Source organism: Lolium rigidum, unplaced genomic scaffold (genome assembly GCF_022539505.1).
Source record: "Lolium rigidum isolate FL_2022 unplaced genomic scaffold, APGP_CSIRO_Lrig_0.1 contig_30536_1, whole genome shotgun sequence".
Classification (NCBI taxonomy): Eukaryota; Viridiplantae; Streptophyta; class Magnoliopsida; order Poales; family Poaceae; genus Lolium; species Lolium rigidum.
Genome location: NW_025900146.1, coordinates 240,509 through 263,603, shown reverse-complemented (window position 1 = coordinate 263,603; position 23,095 = coordinate 240,509). Strand labels below are relative to the sequence as shown.

The window sequence follows — 23,095 nt, the reverse complement described above, 5'->3', positions numbered from 1 at the left end:
TGTTCAGTAGGTTGTGCACTTGTGCTTAACATTATTCGTTTCTGAAGGGGTATGGGTGAGAATTTCTTCTAGGAGTAGTTCGGTAGGTTGTGCTCTTTCTTGCAGTACTGATTTTTTTTAGATAAACCCTGAGGACATGCCATCATAGACCATAATCATCTTAGTTGATAAACATCGGTAGATCTTTTTTTCCCTCTGAGATGCTGCTACGTTTTACTTCTCCCTGAGATGTGATTCGTAGAATCGTAGTAGCTCATGCCATCATTGAAGCGAGAAAAGCCTGATTAAGTTATGAGTTGTACTGTAGGGCGGCACCTGCACGACGATGTGGTTGTCTGCACTGACTACTCCGCAGGTATTAATATTTCCGTGGCTCTCTGCCTGATGTCCTGTATATGTTTTTCTCTGTACCATTGGGTGACCATGTTGTCACTTATAAGTACAGAAAATAATAAAAAAAATCTTCACCAGCTCAGGACTCACTCCGTTTACGGTTACTTCGTTTGTTTTCTATGTTTAGTCGGAGTGAAACTTCACAAAGTTTGATGAAATATTTGGAAAACGTATCAATATCTACAATGTAAAACCAACATTATTAGAATCGTCATAAACTATTCTATCCGTCCATCAAATAACATCTCAACTTTGTCTAAATTTGCATGTAAGACGAAATTGAGATATTCTTTTGTGGGTGGAGGGAGTATAATATTTAATAATATGCATTCGATATTATAGTTATTGATTTTTTTTAACTAAACCTAGAACGCGATACAAAGTAAACAAAAAAAAAGAGGAGTACAAGTACTAGGGACAAGGGGGTTTGATCGAGCGATATGCTGCTCTTGGGTGCATATATATTGTCGGAATATACATGCTAAACTTTTTATATATTGTCGGAATGTACATGCTAATGTTTTTATTAAAATCTTTTAACAATTAAAAATATGTTTTTTTAGAGAAATCTTATGCAGCATCCGACAGGCGAATTGAATTTGAGATTTGTTTAGTACTGCTACCACTCTGGCTTTTGTATAGTACTACTGTAGTATCCAAATGGCCATCCCAATCCCCATCCAAGTCCCAATCCCAATCGTCATGGAGACCACCCCTCAAACTCAAATGCAACGCCAACGCAGATCCCACGGTCGTGGGCGCAGGTGGATACGGGGGACGGCATCTGGGTGGGGCCCGCCCAGGGTTCCAAAAGCGTAGGTTGCTTTCATTCACAGGGAAGGACACAGCAGCAGTGCCAGTAGATAGGAGTGGATAGCATATCAATACAGTGCTTGAACAGACACATGACACTGCTGGTGGGCCCACCAGGGGATCGGGATGCGCCATAAACAGGGGATCCTTCCAGCAGCGGTGGCCATACCGGATCCCCCTCTCCCGCGATGACCAATGCGTTCTGTTCGGCCGGTACTATCAACAGTGCTGCTACTGCTTCTGCCATTGATTAGTTTGTGTGCGTGTCCAGATTGTACAGGGCGGCAGGCAGAGAGGTATGGCCTCTTGTACAGCACAGCAGCTACACGGGTGTACGTACACCAAATGCCACGACTTGACTAGTAGCCAAAGTGGATCCCCTGTATTATTACAAAAAACACATATTTGAAAATATTTGTTTTCTCTTATGCCATCATTCTTTGACATTTCGAAAGGTATTGAAATTTTAACTTGCACAAATATTCCACCTCGAAAAAAAACCTTGCACGAATAGTCATTAATAATAATGTTGTGAACAAAATTGTACACTTGTATTCTCTTTGTCGGAGGAGTTCAGACACATATAGTCGTATACCACACTGGGAGTTGAAGAAGACAATTGGGGGAGTTGTGATGGAATAAAATGTGCTTCAGAAAAATAGGAGTTGATATCATGTACTTGTAAAAAATATCTCCGGTAGCCAAGGCTTTATGTCGCAGAGAGCCACATAGGACAAGGGAAGTAGCACATATATGTTAAGGTTCAAATCTAATAGGTAAAAAGTGGAATATATTCTTGTTAAAACTTTATACAACAATCGAGTAACCCATGATTACTAACAAGCCACACGGAAATAAATAAAAATCCTCACACAAGACATGGAAGTAAATTACAAGTAAAGCAACCCTCTCAAACGTCACTCTTCACCGAAGAGCTGTAGCCATCCTGATCATCATAGTACTTCGACCACAACATGATGCCTCCGTACTTCCCTGAAGTCTTGATCAATGGGAGAACATCTGACTTCAGATCATCAGCTGGGATGAACCCGCTCCCAGCCGCCTGGGGCGAGGCCGGGAGACCAAGGAAGATTTGCTTCGCTGGAACTGTCAACCACTGCTTCCATGAATCCTCAAGACTTGAAGTGCTTCCTGAACTATATTGGCAGGGAGCGTTGTTGTAGAATTGAACCCACACATAGTCAAAGAGGCCGGTGTTGAGGGCGCCGCCTACCCAGGCATCAGGGAAAGGGCATTGTGGTGCGGCAGTTAGGTACACTCTCCTTCCGGAGTTGCTATACCCTTTCAGGTACCTCGCAAGATCATCCCAATGCAGAGGTGTGCCACCCTCAATGTCAAAGTCGATTCCATCGAGGATTGCATCACCGAGAGGTCGCGAAGATGACTTTCCTCCCAAGAAGTTGTTCCACAGGTATGTCGCAACATTCTTGGCATCCTGGGATGAGTTGAGGTAGTAGTCGCCTGCTCCACCACCGATTGAGAGCATGACCTTGACGCCACTGCTCTGGCACGCCTTGATGTCGGAGCTCTGGCTGGCGCAACCACCGTTGGTCGGGTCGCAATGGCCTGCCAGGTTAAGTACTGGGGACTGGCCATTGCCAAAGACGGGAAGGAAGGCGATGTTGACAAACTTATAATTGCCGGTGGCACAGGTGTCCGCGAGTGTGCCCTCGCCACTATTCTGGCCCCAATAGATGGAAATGCCGCCGGCTTCCGACCCGAGAATCTGTGCAGTGGCTACTGTCACCACGACCAGCAGTTGCAGCAGAGATGCTGTGTTAGCCATTTCCTCTTTTGGTGTACTCAAATGATGGTATGTTGTTTGTGTTTGCTGTGTGTTATTAGTCTGGGCTCGGGAGGTTGGCTTTATATATGCAGAGGGAGTTGGAGTGAGATCAGGTTTTCTACTCCTATTGTTTATGCCCCTGCGTGGATGAAAGAACACATATGACTGTATTTCGTTGCAGCTTCGAATTAACGGCGACGGCGTTCGTGATTTTTTTCTATTTGAACAGAATAGCGTGCAAGGCACCTGTATGGAGTAAGAAAAGGTGTACTCCGCTCTGTTTTGGAGATGGCATTGAGCTTTAATCACATATGCCTGCTTGGCTACTTTCCAGTTGCAAATCGGTTCAATAAAATATCAACATATGTATCTGGCCTAACACAAAAAAGGGACCTGCACGAAGATTTTGCTAACGATGATGGAAGAAATTGTTTAGATCGTCATGTGCCAAATCAAGGTTACTAATTCTTGCAGAAAGCTCATCGCTATCGTTCGTATGTGTTGACCTCGTTATATCGACGGCATCTATATTAAAGCCTGACATGCGTTAAGAAGATTCGCATTGCACCATGTCGCGCATACCTGAGAAATCAGGGAGTTCCATTTCCCATATAGTACTACGAAAGAAACGTGCTGCTAGTAAAGCTGATCCCCTATGACTCTATGAGACATTTTTACAACGAAGTAAGGATGGAATTATTAGATGGATATATCATTATTCAGGGTAGTAGTACTGTGAGAGCCGTTAGGAAAGTTGCACACTTTGCATGTAGAAACGAATAGTTCAAAAATAATATGCAGACCATATGGCCGATCTAGAACCCAGTGACGGGCACCTTGTAGTCTTGGTCAGCTCGCTGGTAGTAGGATGCCACGGGCCCATCCGCCGTGTTAACCCTCGGGAAGAGGCTGCGGAGCGCCGCCATATCCCACGTCGATGGAGGCTCGGCCACCACCAAGATACGGCTCGCGCTCCTTTCGGTACTCAAAGCACGGCCACCATGACTAGTTGTGATCCTCGCTGCGGCCACGAGGACGAGAACCAAGAACACCCCGAGGCGAGCCATTTCTAAACACTGAAACTTTTGGCTGAGTGTATGCCTAAAGGGGGTAAATATGGTTTTGTGTGTTGTCTGCAATGTAGGCATGGTTGGTTTTTTTTTTATAGCAGGAGCAGGGATTTGGTTACCGGATGAAATACCGTGGTTACCGGCCGGTAACCGGAATTCTCAGCCCCCTCCGGTAAATAAATTTATCGGCCAAAAAATCTCATTCCATTTAAATTTGGTTTGAATTTAAACTGATTCGTTTGTCCAAACTAAACAGTATGTGTTCTCTCTCCACTATAACCCCATGCCCCAATTCATTTGTCCGAATCTTTCACTTCTTTCTCCTTCAAAACTTATTTTTCAAATATTTAGATATTTTTTAGTTTGAAATTCGAATTTTGTTTGAGAATCTCGTGCGGTATTTGACCGGTTATCTCCGGTAACCATGGTTACCGGAAATCCCAGTCCCCTCTGAGAATTTTTTGAAACCGGTATCCAAAACCTTGAGCAGGAGTAATAGCGTAGCGAGTTTAATTTCTGTAACCACGATGGGCTTAACTACAACAATTAACATAGGAGGTAAGTAAAACAATGTTACAAGGAAGTTAATTTATGAACTTGCGAATGGAACAGATTGTACTAAATGAATGGTTTTCTATTTTATTTTCTTCCTTCTAAAGATTTTATAGAGTTGTTACAAGTAAAACAATGTATTTTATTTTCTTCCTTCTAAAACAAGTAAAAAAATGTTACAAGGAAGTTATTTTATGAACTTGAGGATGGAACAGATTGTACTAAATGTATAGTTTTCTATTTTATTTTCTTCCTCCTAAAGATTTTACAGAGTTGTGATTAATCGCTTATCGGTCGATTAATCGATTTTATCGGTCAGCCATTTATTGGCTTATTTTTTTAGTAAATCCTAATTTTTGACACTAAATTTTCTATAATATGCTATGCAAAAAAAAAATATTTAAACATTGCACATATGTATTACATTGATTCCTTGCATTTGAATCAATAATAATGAAAAATTAGAGCTAATGCACAATTCTACAAAATCATAGGATGAAAGTATCGACTGCCATACCAAATGTCATTGAAATTTCATTGACAATCAGCCGAAATATCGGCCATGAGAGTGAAAATCGAGCGAAATATCGGCTCTGACGCAGAAATCGGCCGAAATATCGGTGGAGCGATAAACTGGCCGATTTGCTAAAATCTTATCGGTTACCACCCGATTCACGATAAATCGGCCGATAAATCGGTATCCCGGCCGATTAGTAGAACAGTGGACGAAACACAACACTTGATTATTGTTGTTCGGTGAAGAATGATAATTTTCTCTAGCATAATCACTATGGGAAAGCTTCACTTAAGCAAATATTCACATGTCCATTATCACCAAAGGGTGAAATTATTCAAGCATATGATTCCTCCAGACTTCCACTTCTCAAGATTGATAACAATCACCACCTAATGTCATTGTCGCATGGGCTAAATGAGATCTTCCTTTTGATGCTATACCATGGGAAATATACCTAACCCACATAGAACTACCAATCACATATATTATGAGTTGTTTTACAAAGTGAATTTCACGTTTGCTTGCACCATTCAGCTAGATCACTTGATCCCATGCGGGACATCATTTATATTTGTGTGTTGACCAACTTGAAGATAATAATTCTGTGCACTTGGTCTTGGTCTCTTGTATCTTTGCTTCCCTCTTCATTGTGATGGCGTTTCTTGCAAGCAATAGTGAAATCTTCACTTAATATTAATTCATCAAGACATGACCATTAATCGGATTACAAGGTGAACCTTACTTTGGTCATTACTTGATCTTCTTCATGGTCTATCATACTCTCTTGAGATAGATAATGAGTTATTCACTTTATTGCATGCTTAAGTCTTGATCAACTATGTCTAAACACGTGAGTCCTCCATGGTCATGACTTGAATCCATATCTTGAATTTTTCACTAGCTATCATTTATCAAGATTTTGGTCCTCCGTGAATTAACACATAAGCTAGAGCATGAGTAAATTTGAGTTCCACACAAGAACTTCATCTTCAGAAATCAATGCATATCCTTATCTTGATGGCATAGAACTTCAAATCCAACACATGGTCTTCAAGTATTGCCGAAGGAAAATCCCTTCAAATATAACCCAATGAAATCATTAGTCATAGAGATTGTCATTAATTACCAAAACCACACATATGGGCTCCATGCACTCTCATCTAGACAACGGAACACTAGGAGCAGCACAGAGGGTTGCTTATTCTCGTTGCTGCCGGAATCAAGGTACACACACCGCAACGGTTGGAACAAAGAACCAAACACCACCGCCAACCTACCACCCAAGAACGACTCCCACCCACGCTACCAGGGAAAACCCCGACACCTTGACTGCACCCCGAGGACAACCCTGTGCCACCCCAAAAACGTGCTTATGCACCCTTGGTATTGGACCAAATGACACTGCGACCGAATTAGGCCCCTAGGCATCTTCAGTGTTGGGCCCGATGCCTCCGAATCTGGGTAGTCGGCAGCAACACGGATTGAGTTGCTGAGGTTGGGATTTCGGCACTGACGCTAGGATTTCCTCTTGGCAAGAGAGACTTCAACTTTGTTATCCACTCAAATGAAAATTGTGTTCTTGACCAAATTTTATTGAGTTTTTCTTTTGGAACAAATACCCTACTCTGGGGTTGGTGTGTGCATGTGTGTGTGTGCTTGCACACACGTATTTTTTGTTGTGGGGAAACGAGATTGTATTAATTAAATGTGAGTGACATTACAATCCCGATAGTCAGTCCAATCTATCCTCTCTCTTTAGACGGATGAAAATTATGTTGCACAAAGCCACATAGCTCATGGAAAGTAGCACAAAGATGTTAAGGTTCAAATCTGAAAGGTAAAAGTAGAATGTGCTTTTATTTATATTATATGTGCAAGACTCATAGAGGTACTAAGAAGCCACAATAGAAATGGAGAAAAATATCCTCACACTACACAAGGAAGTAGCTTAGGGTACACCAACCCTCTCAAACATCATTCTTCACTGAAGAACTGTAGCCATCCTGGTCATCATAGTACTTGGACCACAACATGATCCCTCCATACTTCCCTGCACCCTTGATCAATGGGAGAACATCTGATTTTAGATCATTAGTTGGGATGAACCCGCTCCCAGCCGCCTCGGGCGAGGCCGGGAGGCCGAGGAAGATCTTTTTTGCCGGAATTGTCAACCACTGCTTCCATGAATCCGCAAGACTGGAAGTGCTACCTGAACTATACTGGCAAGGAGCATTGTTGTAGAACTGCACCCATACATAGTCAAAGAGGCCAGTGTTGAGAGCGCCGCCTACCCAAGCATCAGGGAAAGGGCACTGTGGTGCGGCGGTCAGGTACACTCTCCTGCCGGAGTTGCTATACCCTTTCAGGTATCTCGCAAGATCATCCCAATGCAGGGGTGTGCCTCCCTCAATGTCAAAGTCAACGCCATCGAGAACTGCGTCACCAAGAGGCCGCGAAGATGACTTACCTCCCAAGAAGTTGTTCCAGAGGTATGTGGCAACATTCTTGGCATCCTGGGATGAGTTGAGGTAGTAATCGCCTGCTCCACCACCGATAGAGAGCATGACCTTGACGCCGCTGCTCTGGCACGCCTTGATGTCGGAGCTCTGGCTGGCGCAACCGTTGTTTGTCGGGTCGCAGTGGCCTGCCAGGTTGATGACCGGCGACAAGCCATTGCCGAAGGCGGAAAGGAAGGCAATGTTGACAAACTTGTAGTTGCCGGTGGCACAGGTCTCAGCCAATGTGCCCTCGCCACCATTCTGGCCCCAATAGATGGAAATGCCGCCGGCTTCCGCCCTGAGAAACTGCGCAGCGGCCACTGCTACCACCACCAGCAGTTGCAGCAGAGGTGATCTATTAGCCATTGTTGGGCACTATTACACTCTTCTCTCTTCTTTGTTGGTGTTTTCAAATGGTAGTATGTTGTTGTGTTTGCTGCCTATGATCAGTTTAGGCTCAGAGGGTCGGCTTATATACGAGGGGACTTGAGTGTGAAATTTTCTACTCGTATTGTTTATGCTCCTGCGTGGCTTGCCGGGCACATGTGAATGTGTTCTGCTGCAGCAGCTTCGAATTAACGGCGACGTAGTTCGTGATTTTGCTCTAATTGAACAGAATAGCGTGCAAGGCACCGGTATAGAATTAAAAAAAAAAGGTGTACTCCAGCTGTGTACTGGAGATGGAACTGAGCTCTGGCCTCACACAAAAAGTTACAGTACCAAGTAGATTTAACGCTACGTTAATGTTTGAGATGCGTACTCAGACTGCCGAGTAGGAAAGTGCTTACGGTAGTACGAATGAAGTTGTATTTGAAAGTGCATAGACTACATACACGTATGCCACTAATCATTCAAGAGACCAATTTATTTGTTCTGTGTAGTTCGGCGAAGTTGTCAGTTCGTTCCAGTGTCGCAAAAAGTTTCCGAAGCCATGGCAGTCATAACTCGCAAGTCAAAAAAATCATCAACTAGTAGGTGCGAGTCCTGAATCTGAGGTACCATTCACATTCTCCTTGCTTGTAAACGTACTACTCTACTAAAAAATGTTCCTAATTCAACTTCAGGAAATATATTGTGCCCGTTAAACGCAAAACTGGTAGCAGCACCCGAGCTCCAGTGCTCCCTATATTTGAAATTTTTTAAAAAGACATCTCTAGAACTCTAAAAAAATCTGCAATTACATATATGCACTACCGGAAAAAATACATTGTACTTTGGGCCACAAAAAAACGACAAATTTCTAACAAAAAGAAGTGTTTTATAGTCTTATATACAACGAATTTTATTTTTTGCTGCTCAAAATGCAGTGCAGTTTCTAGCGAAACTTTGCAACAATATCCAATACATGTGTATGCATTCACGAAATGATTTTTCAAAACTTAAAAGTACATTTACAAAGAACAAATATAGAGAAACCGAAGCTCGGGTGCTGCAAATCCGTGTTCCGGTTAAGGATACAAGTCTCCCTTAACCTCCACCTGGTCAACAATACTATGTAGATAGTGGACAAGCTTCAGCTTGAAAAAATGAACACAACTTTTGGTTCGAGGTGCACGTGAGGCGTGTCTGCCTCTCGACCCCTTGGGTTGCTCCACTCGAAAAAATGTGAATCTGTTAGGGTAGATTGCACATATATTAGGCATTGTAACCTCCTTGCAACATAATCTTAATTGGTCTTGAGCCTAACATAAACCCTGGAATCCCATGTCACTACACGTGGGAGGCTTCTCCCAACACTTTCTCTCATGTTTCTACATGGTATCTGCTTAAAAACCCTACACCGATCTAATCTACACCCCTTCCACTGCTAGTAATGACCACTAGCCAAGGCTTCCTCAACGCCACCACCGACGCCCTTGTGTTTACATCAGCCAACGCCGTTCCTCCCGGCGGAGCCCCTCGCCATGTTACCCTCGTGGTCCTCTCATTCCAACCTGAGAATTACACAAAGAGGACGACCTACATGTGTGCCTCCCTTGGCCGTGTTGGCCTCCTCGGGCACGTCGACGACACGATCGCCACCACACCCACCGACGCTGCGTGGTCCGCCGACGACTACACCGTGTTGAACCTCCTCCACTCCGCCATTGATGAGGACGTTGCCGACATGGTCCTCGCCAGAGATAAACTGTACGTCAACTATGGCTCGCGGCCCTCGAGCTCTTCTTCGCCAACAAGGCCAACGATGCCATCTACCTGGACAATGACTTCCGTCAGCTCGTCCAGGGTGAGTTGTCCATCATCGAGTACTATCGTCTCCAGAAGAGGATCTCCGATGGTCTCGCCGATAACGACTCGCCTATCTCGGTCCGTGCCCTCGTACTCAACACCCTCTGCGGCCTCGTCCGACGGTACACCTCCATCATCTCCATGACGGAGCCTATGTCGTCCTTCTTCTGCGTCTGCAACATGCTTCACATGGAGGAGATGCAACAAGCCAACCAACGCTGCATCGACGGCGCTCGTCGCCCGGACTCGTCCCTCACCACCGCCATGCAGTGGCACTGCTTGCCCCGGTGACTCCTCGACCTCCGGAAAGTCCAAGCCCTACTACAGTCTACAAGCCCAAGACCAAGACCGGTGCCAAGCAGGAGGCGCCCTTCCCGCGCGACTAACCATGTGGGCCCTTGGGTGTGCTTCTCCCCAGCTGCTGGGCAGTGGCGTGCCCCCAACGTGCAAGTTATCCTCGGCCCCCGCCACTAGGCATACATAACAATGACCGTGCCACTTTGCCAATCTACGATGTTGTCGCCTGCTTCATCAACTTGGGACACCTCCGGTCCGATCGTTGCGTTGAACAACCTTGCCTTGCAACAGGGCGGTGATGGTAGAATTTCTCTTCCCACGAAACTTTCTCGTCCACATAGTGTCACGGTTGGGAACGGCCACACCATTTCCATCTCGTCCTCTGGCCACTCCACGCTTAAGTCTTCTTTTCGCACCCAGTCCGTAAGTTGCTCTCTATTCGTAAGTTTACTCGTGATTTTTTTGTTCCATTGGTTTTGATGCCTTTGGTTTCTGTGTGAAGGACCTGAAGACCCGTCGTACTTTGCAGTTCAAAATTCCGACTACCAAAATTCAAATATATGTACCTTAGGAAAAAAAATGACTAGTTTACAATGTACAGTTCAAAATTATCCAGAAGTCCATACTTTGCAGATTGAAAGCCCAATAACAACTCTAACAACTACTCGTGGCAAACTGGCAATGCATCAAATTGAGCAATTTCTTCCCCTCAAAAAAAAAAAAAAAAGAGAGAGAGCAATTTCTAAAGAAGAAAAAAATCTCACCCCGCGCCCAAATTTCCCCGACGCGCCGGCGCCCGCTCACCCCCTTCCCCCGCCGCGTTCATCCCCAACCTCCGCCTGCTCCGTCGCCTCCACCCCTGCTCGAGGGACGCACCGAGGCCAGCGGCGGCGCAGCTTCTCCGCGTTCTCCGCCGCGCCTATCCGCCTTCCGCTGTCGAGGTACGCCGCGGCAAGCTGCTCGGCGGACGGATAGCGGCAAGAAGCGGCGGCGGCGCTAGCTTCTCGGTAGCGCACCGGAAAACTACAAAAGACCCAAACCCTCCCTCCAGCGACTCCTCGCTCCTACTTGCCAAGGCCGCTCGATGGGGAGGCGGGGGCTGGCGTCTGGCGCCGGCGCCGTCTCCAGGGTTCGATTCGCGCCGTCCTCTAACAACCTCATGGTTTCCTCCTGGGACTCGGTGAGATCTCTCTCTCTCCCCATCGTTATCTCCGGCGGCTTCGCCATTTTTTGTAGCCTGCCTCTACTTGTGGTTTGTCTGGGTTCGAGGACGGCGCAGTTTGCTTAGCGTGTGCTTTCTTGAACATTTCTAGGGCAGATTCGCTTTAACTCATGCGCAATTTATCTCAGCTTGCCTTCCCTTTGGATCCATTTAGTTGATTCGAAAGTAGGGCAGTTTATCTTTGCCAAGGAGATGCCTCATAGTGTTCCCGCACGGAATTTTGTTCTGCAGGGGCTGCGGCTGTATGACGCGAACGCCTCCACGCTACGGCTGGAAGCAAATTCGGAGGCGGCGCTTCTGGATTGCTGCTTCAAGGATGAGTTTGTGGCGTTCGCTGGCGCTTCGGATGGATCCATAGTAAGGTAAAATTAGGCATGGGGAATCTGCATTGCCACCACTAACTGGGCATGTGTTAGATTTAATGAAGCCAAATTGAATTCTTTCTGTCACGTCCGTATACTAGTACATGGGCATGAGGAATATACATAGCTACAATTAGCTTTGAAACAAACAAGGCATCGTATAAATTATCTTATAGGCATGGGGAGTCTACATAGCACAGCTGGGCATGTGTTAGATTTAATGAAGCCCAGTTGAATTCTTTGTGTCATATCCGTATACTAGTACATGGGAATGACGAATCTGCATAACTACAATTAGCTTTGAAACATGCCAAACAGGGCATCACAGAAATTATCTTATTCGCATTTGTAATAGTTTTTTTAACCCTAAAACAGTTATGAAGTTATAATTAGTTGACGTAAATCTGTCTATTGTATTTGAAACTATAATCAGTTTGAAAATTCATAAACAGAGCATAGAAGTATACATGTAAAGTGGAAAAGATTAGAAAAAGCAAATGTAATCATATTTTTTCATTTACAAGAAAATGAAAAAAAAATAGAAAAAAAACAGATGTAATCACATTTCACCTTCTTGGCATTACGTTTGTTTGAGTCACTTTTATGTTATTTTCTTTTTATCTATCTGTTTGGGTAATATTCAGGAAAAGAAATTTCAAAATTGTGTCTTGCCTATCATAGAAACAATAAATGTAATCTTGTTTGTCAAAAACAGGCTTAGCCTTTCTACTGCAGCTTATTAACAATGTTCAGCAACCGTGTACCGTGCCCACATGAGAATTGACATTTCGGCATATGAAAAGTTGTTAAGAATTCCCCACAACTATCTTGTTGCTAAGGATGCTTTGCATGAAACCATGCGGAACAGTGAGTTCATCTGTAGAGTTCTAAAGATGCCCTGCTGCATGCTAACTGTAGGTAGAAAAAAGAGAAAGAGTTTAGAGCAAACAGTGGAATTGGAGGGTCTAGTTGGTAGGGGCTAGGGTTCTACCGGGTCTAGGGCGGAGATTGTATGGGTGGAAGTGAGGGCGGAGAGGTTGGAGAGCTCGGCGCCGGCGGCTGGGCGCCGTCGCGGAGGAAGAAGGCGGCGGCTAGGGTTGGTGCGGCGAGGGCGCGAGGGTCTCCCGTCTCCCTTCGGGAGACGAGACGATGAATGATACCGAATATTGTCCGATTAATCTCGAAGGGATACAAGTGTTTATATAGGAGGACGGCCTCCTCTAAACCCTAATTTACTTGGGCTAAGCCCCTAATTTACTTGGGCTAAGCCCATAACTAGCCACTAGTGGGCTTCCTACGTGTATAGGTCAAACCGACCATAACATCTCTCCCCGCCTTCTCAAACAGCTCGTCCTCGAGCTGAACTTCGGAAACCGCCGGCGGAGATCTTCAAGCTTCTCCCAAGTCGCCTCGTCCTCGGGCAGGCTCGTCCAATGCACCAAGACGTGCCAAACACCACGGCGCTGCCGGGCCTTCAACACGCGAGCCACACTCGCCGGGCAGGCTCGAGACGCCCATCCGAAGTAGGTGGAAGAGCCGGTGGTGCAGAAGGAGGGTCGCCCCGGTAGGCCTTCAGGAGACCGACGTTGAAGACGTCGTGGAGGCGCGAACCCGCAGGCAACTCAAGACGGTAGGCGAGCTTGCCGATGCGCTCCAGCACACGGAAAGGACCGGCGTAACGAGGGCCCAACTTGCGCCGGGAGCGCGGGTCCAAGGACTGGGTCGTCCGGTGAAGAAGGCGGAGCCGGACCCGGCCGCCCACCGCAAACTCCGCCTCGCGATGATGTGCATCATAGTACCTCCTAGCCACCGCCGAGCTCGAAGAAGTCGCTGGCGCGCCTCAGCCAGTATCTCGTCGCGGGTACGCAACAGGTCATCCGCCGTATTAGTACGGGCCGTACCAGACGCATATGGAAGCATCGCCGGCGGTGGCCGCCCGTACACCACCTCAAAGGGAGTAGTGTGCAGCGCGGAGTGGTAGGACGTGTTGTAGCAGTACTCGGCCCACGCCAGCCAGTCCACCCAAGCTCGTGGACGATCCCCGGTGATGCGGCGCGAGTACATGGCGATGATCTTGTTGACGACCTCGGACCGGCCGTCCGTCCGAGGATGAAACGCCGTGCTCATGCGGAGCTTCACGCCCGCCAACCCAAAGAGGTCCCTCCGGACGTGACCCGTGAACACGGGATCACGATCACTGACGATGGAGGACGGAAACCCGTGGAGGCGAACGATGCCGTCGAAGAAGGCGCGTGCCACGGACGCCGCCGTATAGGGATGGCCGAGGGCGATGAAGTGCGCGTACTTGGAGAAACGGTCGACCACCGTGAGGATGACGGACTTGCCGCCAACATTCGGCAGCCCCTCGATGAAGTCCATGGAGATGTCCGCCCACACTGGGACGGCACGTCCGGCGGTTGCGGTAAGCCCGCCGGACGGAGCGTCTCCGTCTTGTTCCGCCGGCATGTGACACACGCCCGCACCCGGCCTCGCACCGGGACGCCATCCCCCGGAATGTAAAAATCAGCACGGAGACGGTGCAGGGTCTTCCGGACGCCCTCGTGACTCGCGGAATGTGCCAAGGACAAGGCCTGGTGGCGCAGGTCTCCATGATCCGGCACGAAGATGCGGCGCCCATGGAGGAGTAGTCCCTCGTCCAGGCGCCATGGCGCGGCCAATTCGCCGTCGGCCAGGCGCTGGCGCAGCTGCTGCGCATCCGCAGCCTCGGCAGTAGCGCGGCGAACCTCGTCGATGAAGGCGAAAGATGGTCCGGAGTGGATGCAGAGGGCCGCACCGATCGTGGGCGCGTCCACGGCGTCGTCGATGTCGCGGCGGGACAGGGCGTCGGCGACTGTGTTGAGGCGGCCGGGGCGGTACTCGACGGTGAAGTCGAAGCCGAAGAGCTTGCTGATCCACTGATGCTGCGGCACTGTGGAGAGGCGCTGATCTAGCAAGAACTTCAGGCTGTAGTGATCCGTGCGCACACGGAATGTTCGGCCCCAAAGATACGCCCGCCAGTGGCGCACCGCCTGGACCAGCCCAATCAGCTCGCGCTCATATGCGGCGAGCTTGTGGTGGCGCGCGGGGAAGGGGCGGCTGAAGAAAGCGAGTGGCCCCTCGCCCTGGTGAAGGACGGCGCCGAAGCCGATGCCGGAGGCGTCGCAGTCCACCACAAACGGCTCGTCGAAGTCCGGCATCTGAAGAACGGGACCCGTCGTGAGGGCCCGCTGCAGGGCGGCGAAGGCCGTGGCCGCCTCCTCGTCCCAAGAGAAGGCGTCGCGGCGAAGCAGGCGCGTGAGAGGCGCGGCGATGAGGCCGAAGTCCTGGATGTACCGCCGGTAGTATCCCGCGAGGCCCAAAAATCCGCGAAGAGCTCGCGGCGACTGGGGCGTCGGCCAGGCGGCGACGGCGGCGACCTTGTCCGCGTCCATCGCGACACCGTCGGCGGAGATGACGTGGCCCAAGTATGCGACGGAGGTCGTGCCAAACGAGCACTTCGAGCGCTTGAGATGAAGACGATGCGCTCGAAGCTCGTTGAAGATGATGGCCACGTGCTGCAAGTGCTCCGCCCAGGATGCGCTGTAGATCAAAATATCATCAAAGAAAACAAGCACAAAGCGGCGTAAGTAGGGGCTGAGCACGTCGTTCATCAAGGCCTCGGAAGGTCGCCGGCGCGTTGGAGAGGCCGAACGGCATCACCAAAAACTCGTAGTGGCCATGGTGAGTGCGGAACGCCGTCTTGGCGATGTCGTCCGGGTGCATGCGCACTCGATGATAGCCCGAGCGCAAGTCGAGCTTGGTGAAGAAGCGCGCGCCATGCAGCTCGTCCGAGAGCTCATCCACGACGGGGATGGGGAACTTGTCCTTGGACGTGATGGTGTTGAGGGCGCGGAAGTCGATGCGAAACGCCACGTGCCGTCGGCCTTGCGCACAAGGAGCACGAGGGCGCCGAACGGCGACGTCGAAATCCGAATGATGCCCTGTGCTAGCATGATCGCCACCCGACGCTCGAGCTCGTCCTTCGCAGCTGGGGGTACCGGTACGGCCGCACCGCGACGGGCGCCGTGTTCGGCGGCAGGTGTATGCGGTGGTCGCAGGGCCGCGAGGAGGGAGGCCCCGCGGCTCATCGAAGAGGTCGCCGTGCTCGCCGAAGTAAGTCGGCCGGGAGCGGTTGCGCCTCGTCCAGCGCGGCGGCCATCGGGTGTAGCCGCGGGGATGCGCCGGTGCTGCCCAAGCTCGTCCGGTGAACACGGCGGCCGCCCTCGCGCCGGAAGATGAGGGTCGGCACATCGAGGTCCCACGAGATGGGGCCTAAGGTGCTCGTGAAGTCGAGGCCGAGGATGAAGTCGTAGCAGCCCAAGTCGATGCCGACGCGAGCCGATGGAGAACGGCTCGTCGCCTACGAGCACGGGAACCCGTCGCGCCACGCCCCGGCACGTAAGGCGGTCCCCGTTGGCGACGGTGACGCCGTACTTCTCCGATCCCGCCGGGCCGGAGAGCGAGGCGGCGCATGGCGGTGTTGGACGGGAAGTTGTGCGTCGAGCCCGTGTCCACCAGCGCAGTGAGACGCTCCCCATTGATAGTCACCGGAAGCAGCATCGTCTTGGCCGTCTTGATGCCCGCCATAGCATGAAGAGAGACGACGAAGGCGGACGCGTCGACCGGCGCGTAGGTCGTGACACCGGCCTCAGTGATGGTGGCGGCCGCGAGCTCGGCGGTGAGGGCCTCCACGTCGGTGTCGTCGACGGTCTCCAGGTAGAAGAGGCGGGCGCACGTGTGGCCCGGCGCGTACTTCTCGTCGCAGTTGAAGCACAACCCCTGGCGGCGCCGCTCGAGGCTGCTCCGCGGCCGTCGGCCGCTTGAAGGGGCGAGTCGGCGCAGGAGGGCCCGCGGGCGCAGCCGGCCGGCGCGGGCGCGGCGGGGCGGTGGCCGTCGGAGCAGAGCCGGAGCGCGGGACGAGCGCTGCCACGTTGCGCGTAGACCCGCCGCATGGCAATGGCGCGCTGCTCGTAGGCCCGTGCGTAGTACATGGCCGTCGCGCAGTCCGCGAGCTCGCGCATCTCGACGTCGACGCGGATGTAGTCGGGGAGGCCGCCGACGAAGAGATCGGCGCGCTGCCGCGCCGAGACGCCCGGGGCATGGCACGCGAGCGCCCGAAAGCGATCGGCGAAGTCTCGGACCGTGGTGGTGAAGGCGAGGCGTCCCGGCTCGGCGAGGCGGCTTCCGCGTAGGGTCGGCCCAAACCGGCCGGAGGCACGAGGTCGCGGAAGCGCTCCCGGGACGGCATCCCGCCCTCGTCCTGCTCGAGGGCGTAGTACCAAGTCCGCGCGGCGCCCCGTAGGTGATAGGAGGCGATCCACGTGCGGTCGGCGCCGAGCGTCCGCTGCCCCCGAAAAACCGCTCACACCGGTTCGGCCGGCTCGGGGATCGGTGGCGCCGTCGTAGGTGGCGAACTCCAGCTTGGTGAAGCGGGGCGGCTGCTGTGCCAGCTCGGGGGCGCCCTCCTGGCGGCCCGGGTTGAAGGACGTGCTCGCGGCGAAGGGGGCCGCAAACCCGCCCGGACCGCCAAAGGGGTGGGCGGGCTGCTGAACCGTCGTCCGCGCCGCAGTCTGAGTGTAGACGGGCGACGCGTCGATCCATGTGGGAATTGGCGAGGGCGATGGCGGCCACCACGCGGGGCGACCGTTGCTGGCGGCGGAGGCGGGCGGTGGAGGCGGCGGCGGAACAGCGGCCGGTGGGGGCGGCGGCGGAACGGCGGCCGGTGGGGGTGGCGGCGGAACGGCGGCCGGTGGAGGCGGCGGGTGCTGGCCGGCCTTGATCTCCGCGAGCTCGAAACGGATGGCGCGGAGACTGTCGGCGAGGTCCGCCAAAGTAGCGGGCAGGAGGTCGAGGCCCGTGGGGACGGCGGCGGCCTGGTCTCCGTTGGCGGCGGCGGCCCCCTGCAGCGCGTGGGCGCCGGTCATGGCGGCGGAAGTGGTGGTGGTGGCGGCGGCGGACGTGGCGGCGATGGTGTCGACGGGAGGGCTGTTGGAGCCCATAAGACCTAGGCAATCTGATACCAAAGTGGTAGGGGCTAGGGTTCTACCGGGTCTAGGGCGGAGATTGTATGGGTGGAAGTGAGGGCGGAGAGGTTGGAGAGCTCGGCGCCGGCGGCTGGGCGCCGTCGCGGAGGAAGAAGGCGGCGGCTAGGGTTGGTGCGGCAGGGGCGCAGGGGTCTCCCGTCTCCCTTCAGGAGACGAGACAGTAATGATACTGAATATTGTCTGATTAATCTCGAAGGGATACAAGTGTTTATATAGGAGGACGGCCTCCTCTAAACCCTAATTTACTTGGGCTAAGCCCCTAATTTACTTGGGCTAAGCCCATAACTAGCCACTAGTGGGCTTCCTACGTGTATAGGTCAAACCGACCATAACACTAGTCCATCCAATTAGACATATTTAATTTCACCAAGGTGTTAAATAGAATGAATCCCGGTTGAATTCCTTCTGTTTTATGGATATACACTTAGTGTTCAGAATATGAAGCGATCACTTCTCTATCTCCAATACATCATCTGTTTGGCCACATGAACATATTCAGATATTCCCATGTTAAGTTAATAAACAAAAAACCACCTGCTTATGTCATGTAATGGTTGAGGTGTCATATATTCGATTGTATTTACTCCCTCCGTCTAAAAATAAGTGTCTCACTTTTGTCTAGATGAGGATGTATCTAGATACATTTTAGTTAGAGATACATCCGTATTGAGATAAAGCTGAGACACCTATTGTTAGTATATGCTTATATCTATTAAGGAAAGCACAATATGTATAGGTTCAACACATAGATTCCAGCTTGTAAGATATATGTATTGATAAAAGGTGGAGTCGCATTTGCTATACTGCAGTAGTGCTTCATTATGCCTCTCACTGGATAGACCATAACATGATGTTTATGCCAATTACTAAAAGAACATGCTTTTATTTTTATTTTTAAAAGATTCTGTTTTCTAATAGTGATATATCGAGGATGTGTAAGTAACATGCTTTTCCTACATTTCAAATTGTTACATGTGGGCGTGCGTGCAGTTGCATGTTCATGTTGTTACCAAACCATTGTTTTTAGAATGGTTGTCCTCCAAAACTAGCCCGTGCAAATCAAGCAGATGCACGGGCTGATGACCTTTTTCATCAACATGAACTGATAACCAACAGAGTTCAAAACAACCCTCAGCCCTTTCCCCAGGTCAAGTCTCAAAACCACCAACTTCGACTCCAACACTCACCTCTTACAGGAAATTCAGAAGTAAAATTTTACAACCCAGCAAGCCCAAACAGATAAATTGCTTTGGCTTTTACAATATTTCTGCATTAACACTATAATGTACGCATCAAATCAAATTAGGAAAGTTTGGTGTGCCTCAGTCACTGCCGTTCAACATGCTACACTAACAAACAATGTCTTATTACTGGTTTCTCCATCTTATATGGGAGCTTCATGCCATAGTATTTATGCTGTTGGGAATATCTCTAGGTATGATTTGCATTCAGGCGCTCAAGATACAGTGGGCCTGCATGACGATGTGGTTGTTAGCACTGAGTTCTCCCAGACGACTGGTAAGTGACAGTACAAAATGATCTCCTGTCTGATTTCTTGTATGTTTTCCCTGGAGCATCAGATACCTTTATAAAACAGTGTGTATTGTATTGTCATTTACTGAATAGAAAATTATTTTACGAACCTAAGTTTTCTTAACCCAATTCAAGCTGCAGCACTGGGATCGGAGTGAGGGGTTGTTTTAGTTTGATATCATAGTTTGTAGTTGTCAACTGTACCTTGACTGATTGATATCAAATGTCTATGTACTGAGTTTTTCATAAATTGAAACAACCAACATTGCTTCTTAATGTATTTAGTCATGTATTGGAGATTGTATTTGCTAATAGTAAGTGTTATGTTCTTTTCAGGTCAACTCATTACTTGTAGCCTTGACAAGAAGTTATTTTTCTGGGACACGAACGCAAGAAGTGTAAACCCTAACAACACTTTAATGTTAGAGTCAGTGGTGGGATCACTTTCAGTCTGTGGCATGTATATATTAGTTGCAGTTGAGAGAGATGTTTACTGGTATGACATGAGGAATCTAACAGGACCGATTAAGGCAAAAGATTCCCCTTTGAAGCATCATATACGATGCCTTCATTCTTCTGAACAGTTGAAGGGTATGCACATTTCACTTCTCTTTAGGAGTTGCTAGTTGTATCTGTTCAAAGTGAAATCCTAAAAGGAGACGATGTTTGAGTTTAATTCCTCCAGTTTAATTTGAAATGTTTACATGGCGATTGCCTGTTGATCTATACACTCCATTGAATTCTTAAGGACCTGAATGAGCGCTATTTGCTGATCTAACTAGCTACTTTTGGACTAAAGATATTTTTGATATCTGATTAATGGATACATACTTTATCTTAGGTTATGCGGCTGGCTCTATGGATGGAACTGTTGCATTGAAGTATTTTGACCATGGAGTAGACACTGATAAGGGGTTAGTTTTGGTACTTCCTTTCTGCTCTTCTTTACCCAGTTTATTGCATGGGGATGATGTACAATTCATAGTTGATATTATAGGTTTCTCTTGTTACTTGTGGAAGTATTTATATTGTGTTCATGCAAAATGTAATCAAATCCTAATCAACAAGACTAATAATTATGCCAAAATTGTTGATTATGTATTTATGTTACATGTAATCTCTTGCTAGAGTAGATTAGTTAGGAAAAGGCCAACTGTCGAGCAAAATGGCATTTTTAAAATAGAGGAACCAATCTAGGTCCTAGAACAAAGTAGATGCACCTAAAGTACCAATGATCTCTGTAATTTATTCAGAGACTTGTGCTTTTGCAGATATACTTTTCGATGTCATCCAAGATCGGGAGATGGAACATCCAGTTTGGTTCCCATAAACAGTATAGCAGTTCATCCACTGTATGTTCTTTAAATGAGTACATTTTTCTACTACAGTGCTTGTTAAAGTGAAACTGAATTTATTTGCTCTGGTTGGCAGCAAGGAAGCTTTTGTTACTGGAGATAATGAAGGATATGCCATTGTCTGGGACGCTCTATCAAAAAAGAAGCTGCTTGAGGTAATAGCTGCTGCTTCCTAAAAATTACATCTTGATTATAGACTGCTTGGTCTGAAAGGAAGTAGTTTCATGGGGTGGCGAACTCACTAAACGTGCTATGTCTCTTGAAAGTGTAGCATCTTACCATAGGCCCTCCTGCTAAATACTGTCTATCAGCTAAGTAATTGTCGTGGATAGACTGAAATATGAGCATCGTGGTAGGAGTAGCATGCCTATTAGGCTATTAGTATTTTTTTTTGATGGAACAGTTAAAGACCATTTCACATATTACATACACATCAGACATATGTTACACAAATGTAAAACTACCATTACAAAACATAATATTCTGCAAACCGAAGGAGGTGGGTTGTTTCTCATATACTGTTATAAAAAAACATCTGGTTCAGAAATCTTATTTATTAGTGCTTCAAAAGGTTTCTGAAGTATTGAATACTTGCTTAACTTCTGGACTTAAGATTGTACATGCTACATGATTGCTGCTACCACTTAACATAAAAGTAGAGTTTTGGGCCCTGTTTGCGATAGTTTCTTTTTTCCATCGTGATTTTACTATCACGTACTGTACTTTTATTTCGGCTCTTCAATTCGTAACTTGAAAGTATAATCATTTTACCCCTGCAGTTTCCTAGCTATTCGGGCAGTGTGGTGTCTATGGCGTATAATTATAGTGGTCAACTTTTAGCAGTTGCTTCAAACTGTTCTCATCAAGGAGCAGAAAGAGTGTGAGTGTTTACCAAATCGCAACTATTCTTATTGCTTTTTTTATCATTGGTAACATTAGATTCATCATGAAGTTTGTAAGGCATGACAACCGACAACTACCATTGAACTACTGCTGCTGAAATAATTGACATATTCACATGCCTTCACCTATATCTGAATATGCATGGAAAAAACTATACCTATGAAATTTGCATGGACGAGATATAGATATGTTTGCACTTTCAGGCTTGGTGTGCAGTGTGCACTTGTCCATTTGTTCTTGCAAAAATTGTTGCGTCGCCCTTTGTTGAACTTGTTTGCAACCTGAAAAATTACTCTAAACATAGGTCTTGCTATCTCGTTAATGGAACACTTCCTCTTTTTTGCTATATTGTTACCACCTGGGTTCTCTGCACTTTGATCAATCTATGCATATAGTTGCTATGTATCTGTCTTGGTACTGCTGTCTGTTCCATACAAAATTATTCTTGGTTCGTGCTATTGTTATTTGTCAGATCAACATCGTAGCTACGCGAATGTGTCTTTTTATTCATTGATGTTGTGTTTACGGTGGATTACTACATGCGCCCTTGCAATGGACAGAATTTGTACAAGCAAGGAGAAGCTTTATCATTTTCACTTCTCTCTCTAATATGGTTTTGATTCACGAAGTGGCATGGCATTTGATTTCATACTTCTGTGATCATGGTTTTTCCTCGTTCAATCAAAAAGTTGATCCTTAAGGCCCTTTCGCTAATCAGTTCACTTCATATTTCCGTTTCTTCAGGATAGAGGTGGACGGGCACCAGATATATATTGAAACATTGCGGAACTCCGAAGGAAAGCCTCCATACTAGAAGCGAGTATCTACCAATCTTGTACAACTAATGGAACTAAACATGCCCCTAGCATTAGATTCTATTCTTTTCCACTAACCTTATTGAGCTGGATAGAGTGTTGTAATTTCTTGTATGTCTAGGAATTATTGTTGTTGTTACATAGGTTAGGACCATTTGAATGGCACAGCTCCCCAACAGAAACTTGGGTCTCGCCCATGGTTAGGAGATTTATTAAAGATAAATAACCTATTTGTGTAACTACTCTATAGGGCGAGCACTGCATAGACCACCAAGGTGTAGCAGAAAGAACTCCACCAAGTCCATCTTGTACGCCACAGCCCTCGTATGATCCAGTATATTGCTGAATATGGGCAGCAAGGAATGGTCCATGATCTTTTCCGCCACCTTCTTGTCCAGATCGAGGCTGGAGACGGGGCTGCTCCTGTGCAGCACGAACATCGGTCCCCCGTTGAAGCTCGGCCACTTCTCGAGTAGTGTGTTGGGCGCTGCTGGTATTGGAAGTCTGAGCACAGCAGTGCGGAGCCACGCAGCGTCTTCTCCGTGCTGGGTCCAAACAGTCAGGTGCATGGGATACAAGCAGGCGATCGAGAGTTGGCCATCTCCGTTGACGCAGAGGAGCGGCGAGGCCTCGACGCGGAGCTGCG

General features: G+C 48.5%; 3 protein-coding genes across 3 annotated transcripts; 1 reads left to right on the top strand and 2 right to left on the bottom strand.

Annotated features, from left to right (window-relative positions):
- Positions 1 to 2,116: 2,116 nt before the first annotated feature.
- On the bottom strand, positions 2,117 to 3,013 carry LOC124680905 (acidic endochitinase-like). The gene has a single exon (XM_047215920.1). The coding sequence runs from the start codon at positions 3,011 to 3,013 to the stop codon at positions 2,117 to 2,119; it is 897 nt and encodes a 298-aa protein (XP_047071876.1).
- A 4,106-nt stretch (positions 3,014 to 7,119) lies between these two features.
- LOC124680906 (acidic endochitinase-like) lies at positions 7,120 to 8,016 on the bottom strand. The gene has a single exon (XM_047215921.1). It carries the CDS (start codon positions 8,014 to 8,016, stop codon positions 7,120 to 7,122), a length of 897 nt encoding a protein of 298 aa, XP_047071877.1.
- A 3,182-nt stretch (positions 8,017 to 11,198) lies between these two features.
- LOC124680916 (mitotic checkpoint protein BUB3.3) lies at positions 11,199 to 22,608 on the top strand. Its single transcript, XM_047215933.1, has 9 exons — positions 11,199 to 11,356; positions 11,630 to 11,760; positions 19,279 to 19,361; positions 19,713 to 19,967; positions 20,218 to 20,290; positions 20,648 to 20,728; positions 20,808 to 20,886; positions 21,511 to 21,611; positions 22,379 to 22,608. The coding sequence occupies exons 1-9, from the start codon at positions 11,261 to 11,263 to the stop codon at positions 22,446 to 22,448; spliced, it is 969 nt and encodes a 322-aa protein (XP_047071889.1). The 5' UTR covers positions 11,199 to 11,260; the 3' UTR covers positions 22,449 to 22,608.
- Positions 22,609 to 23,095: the final 487 nt, after the last annotated feature.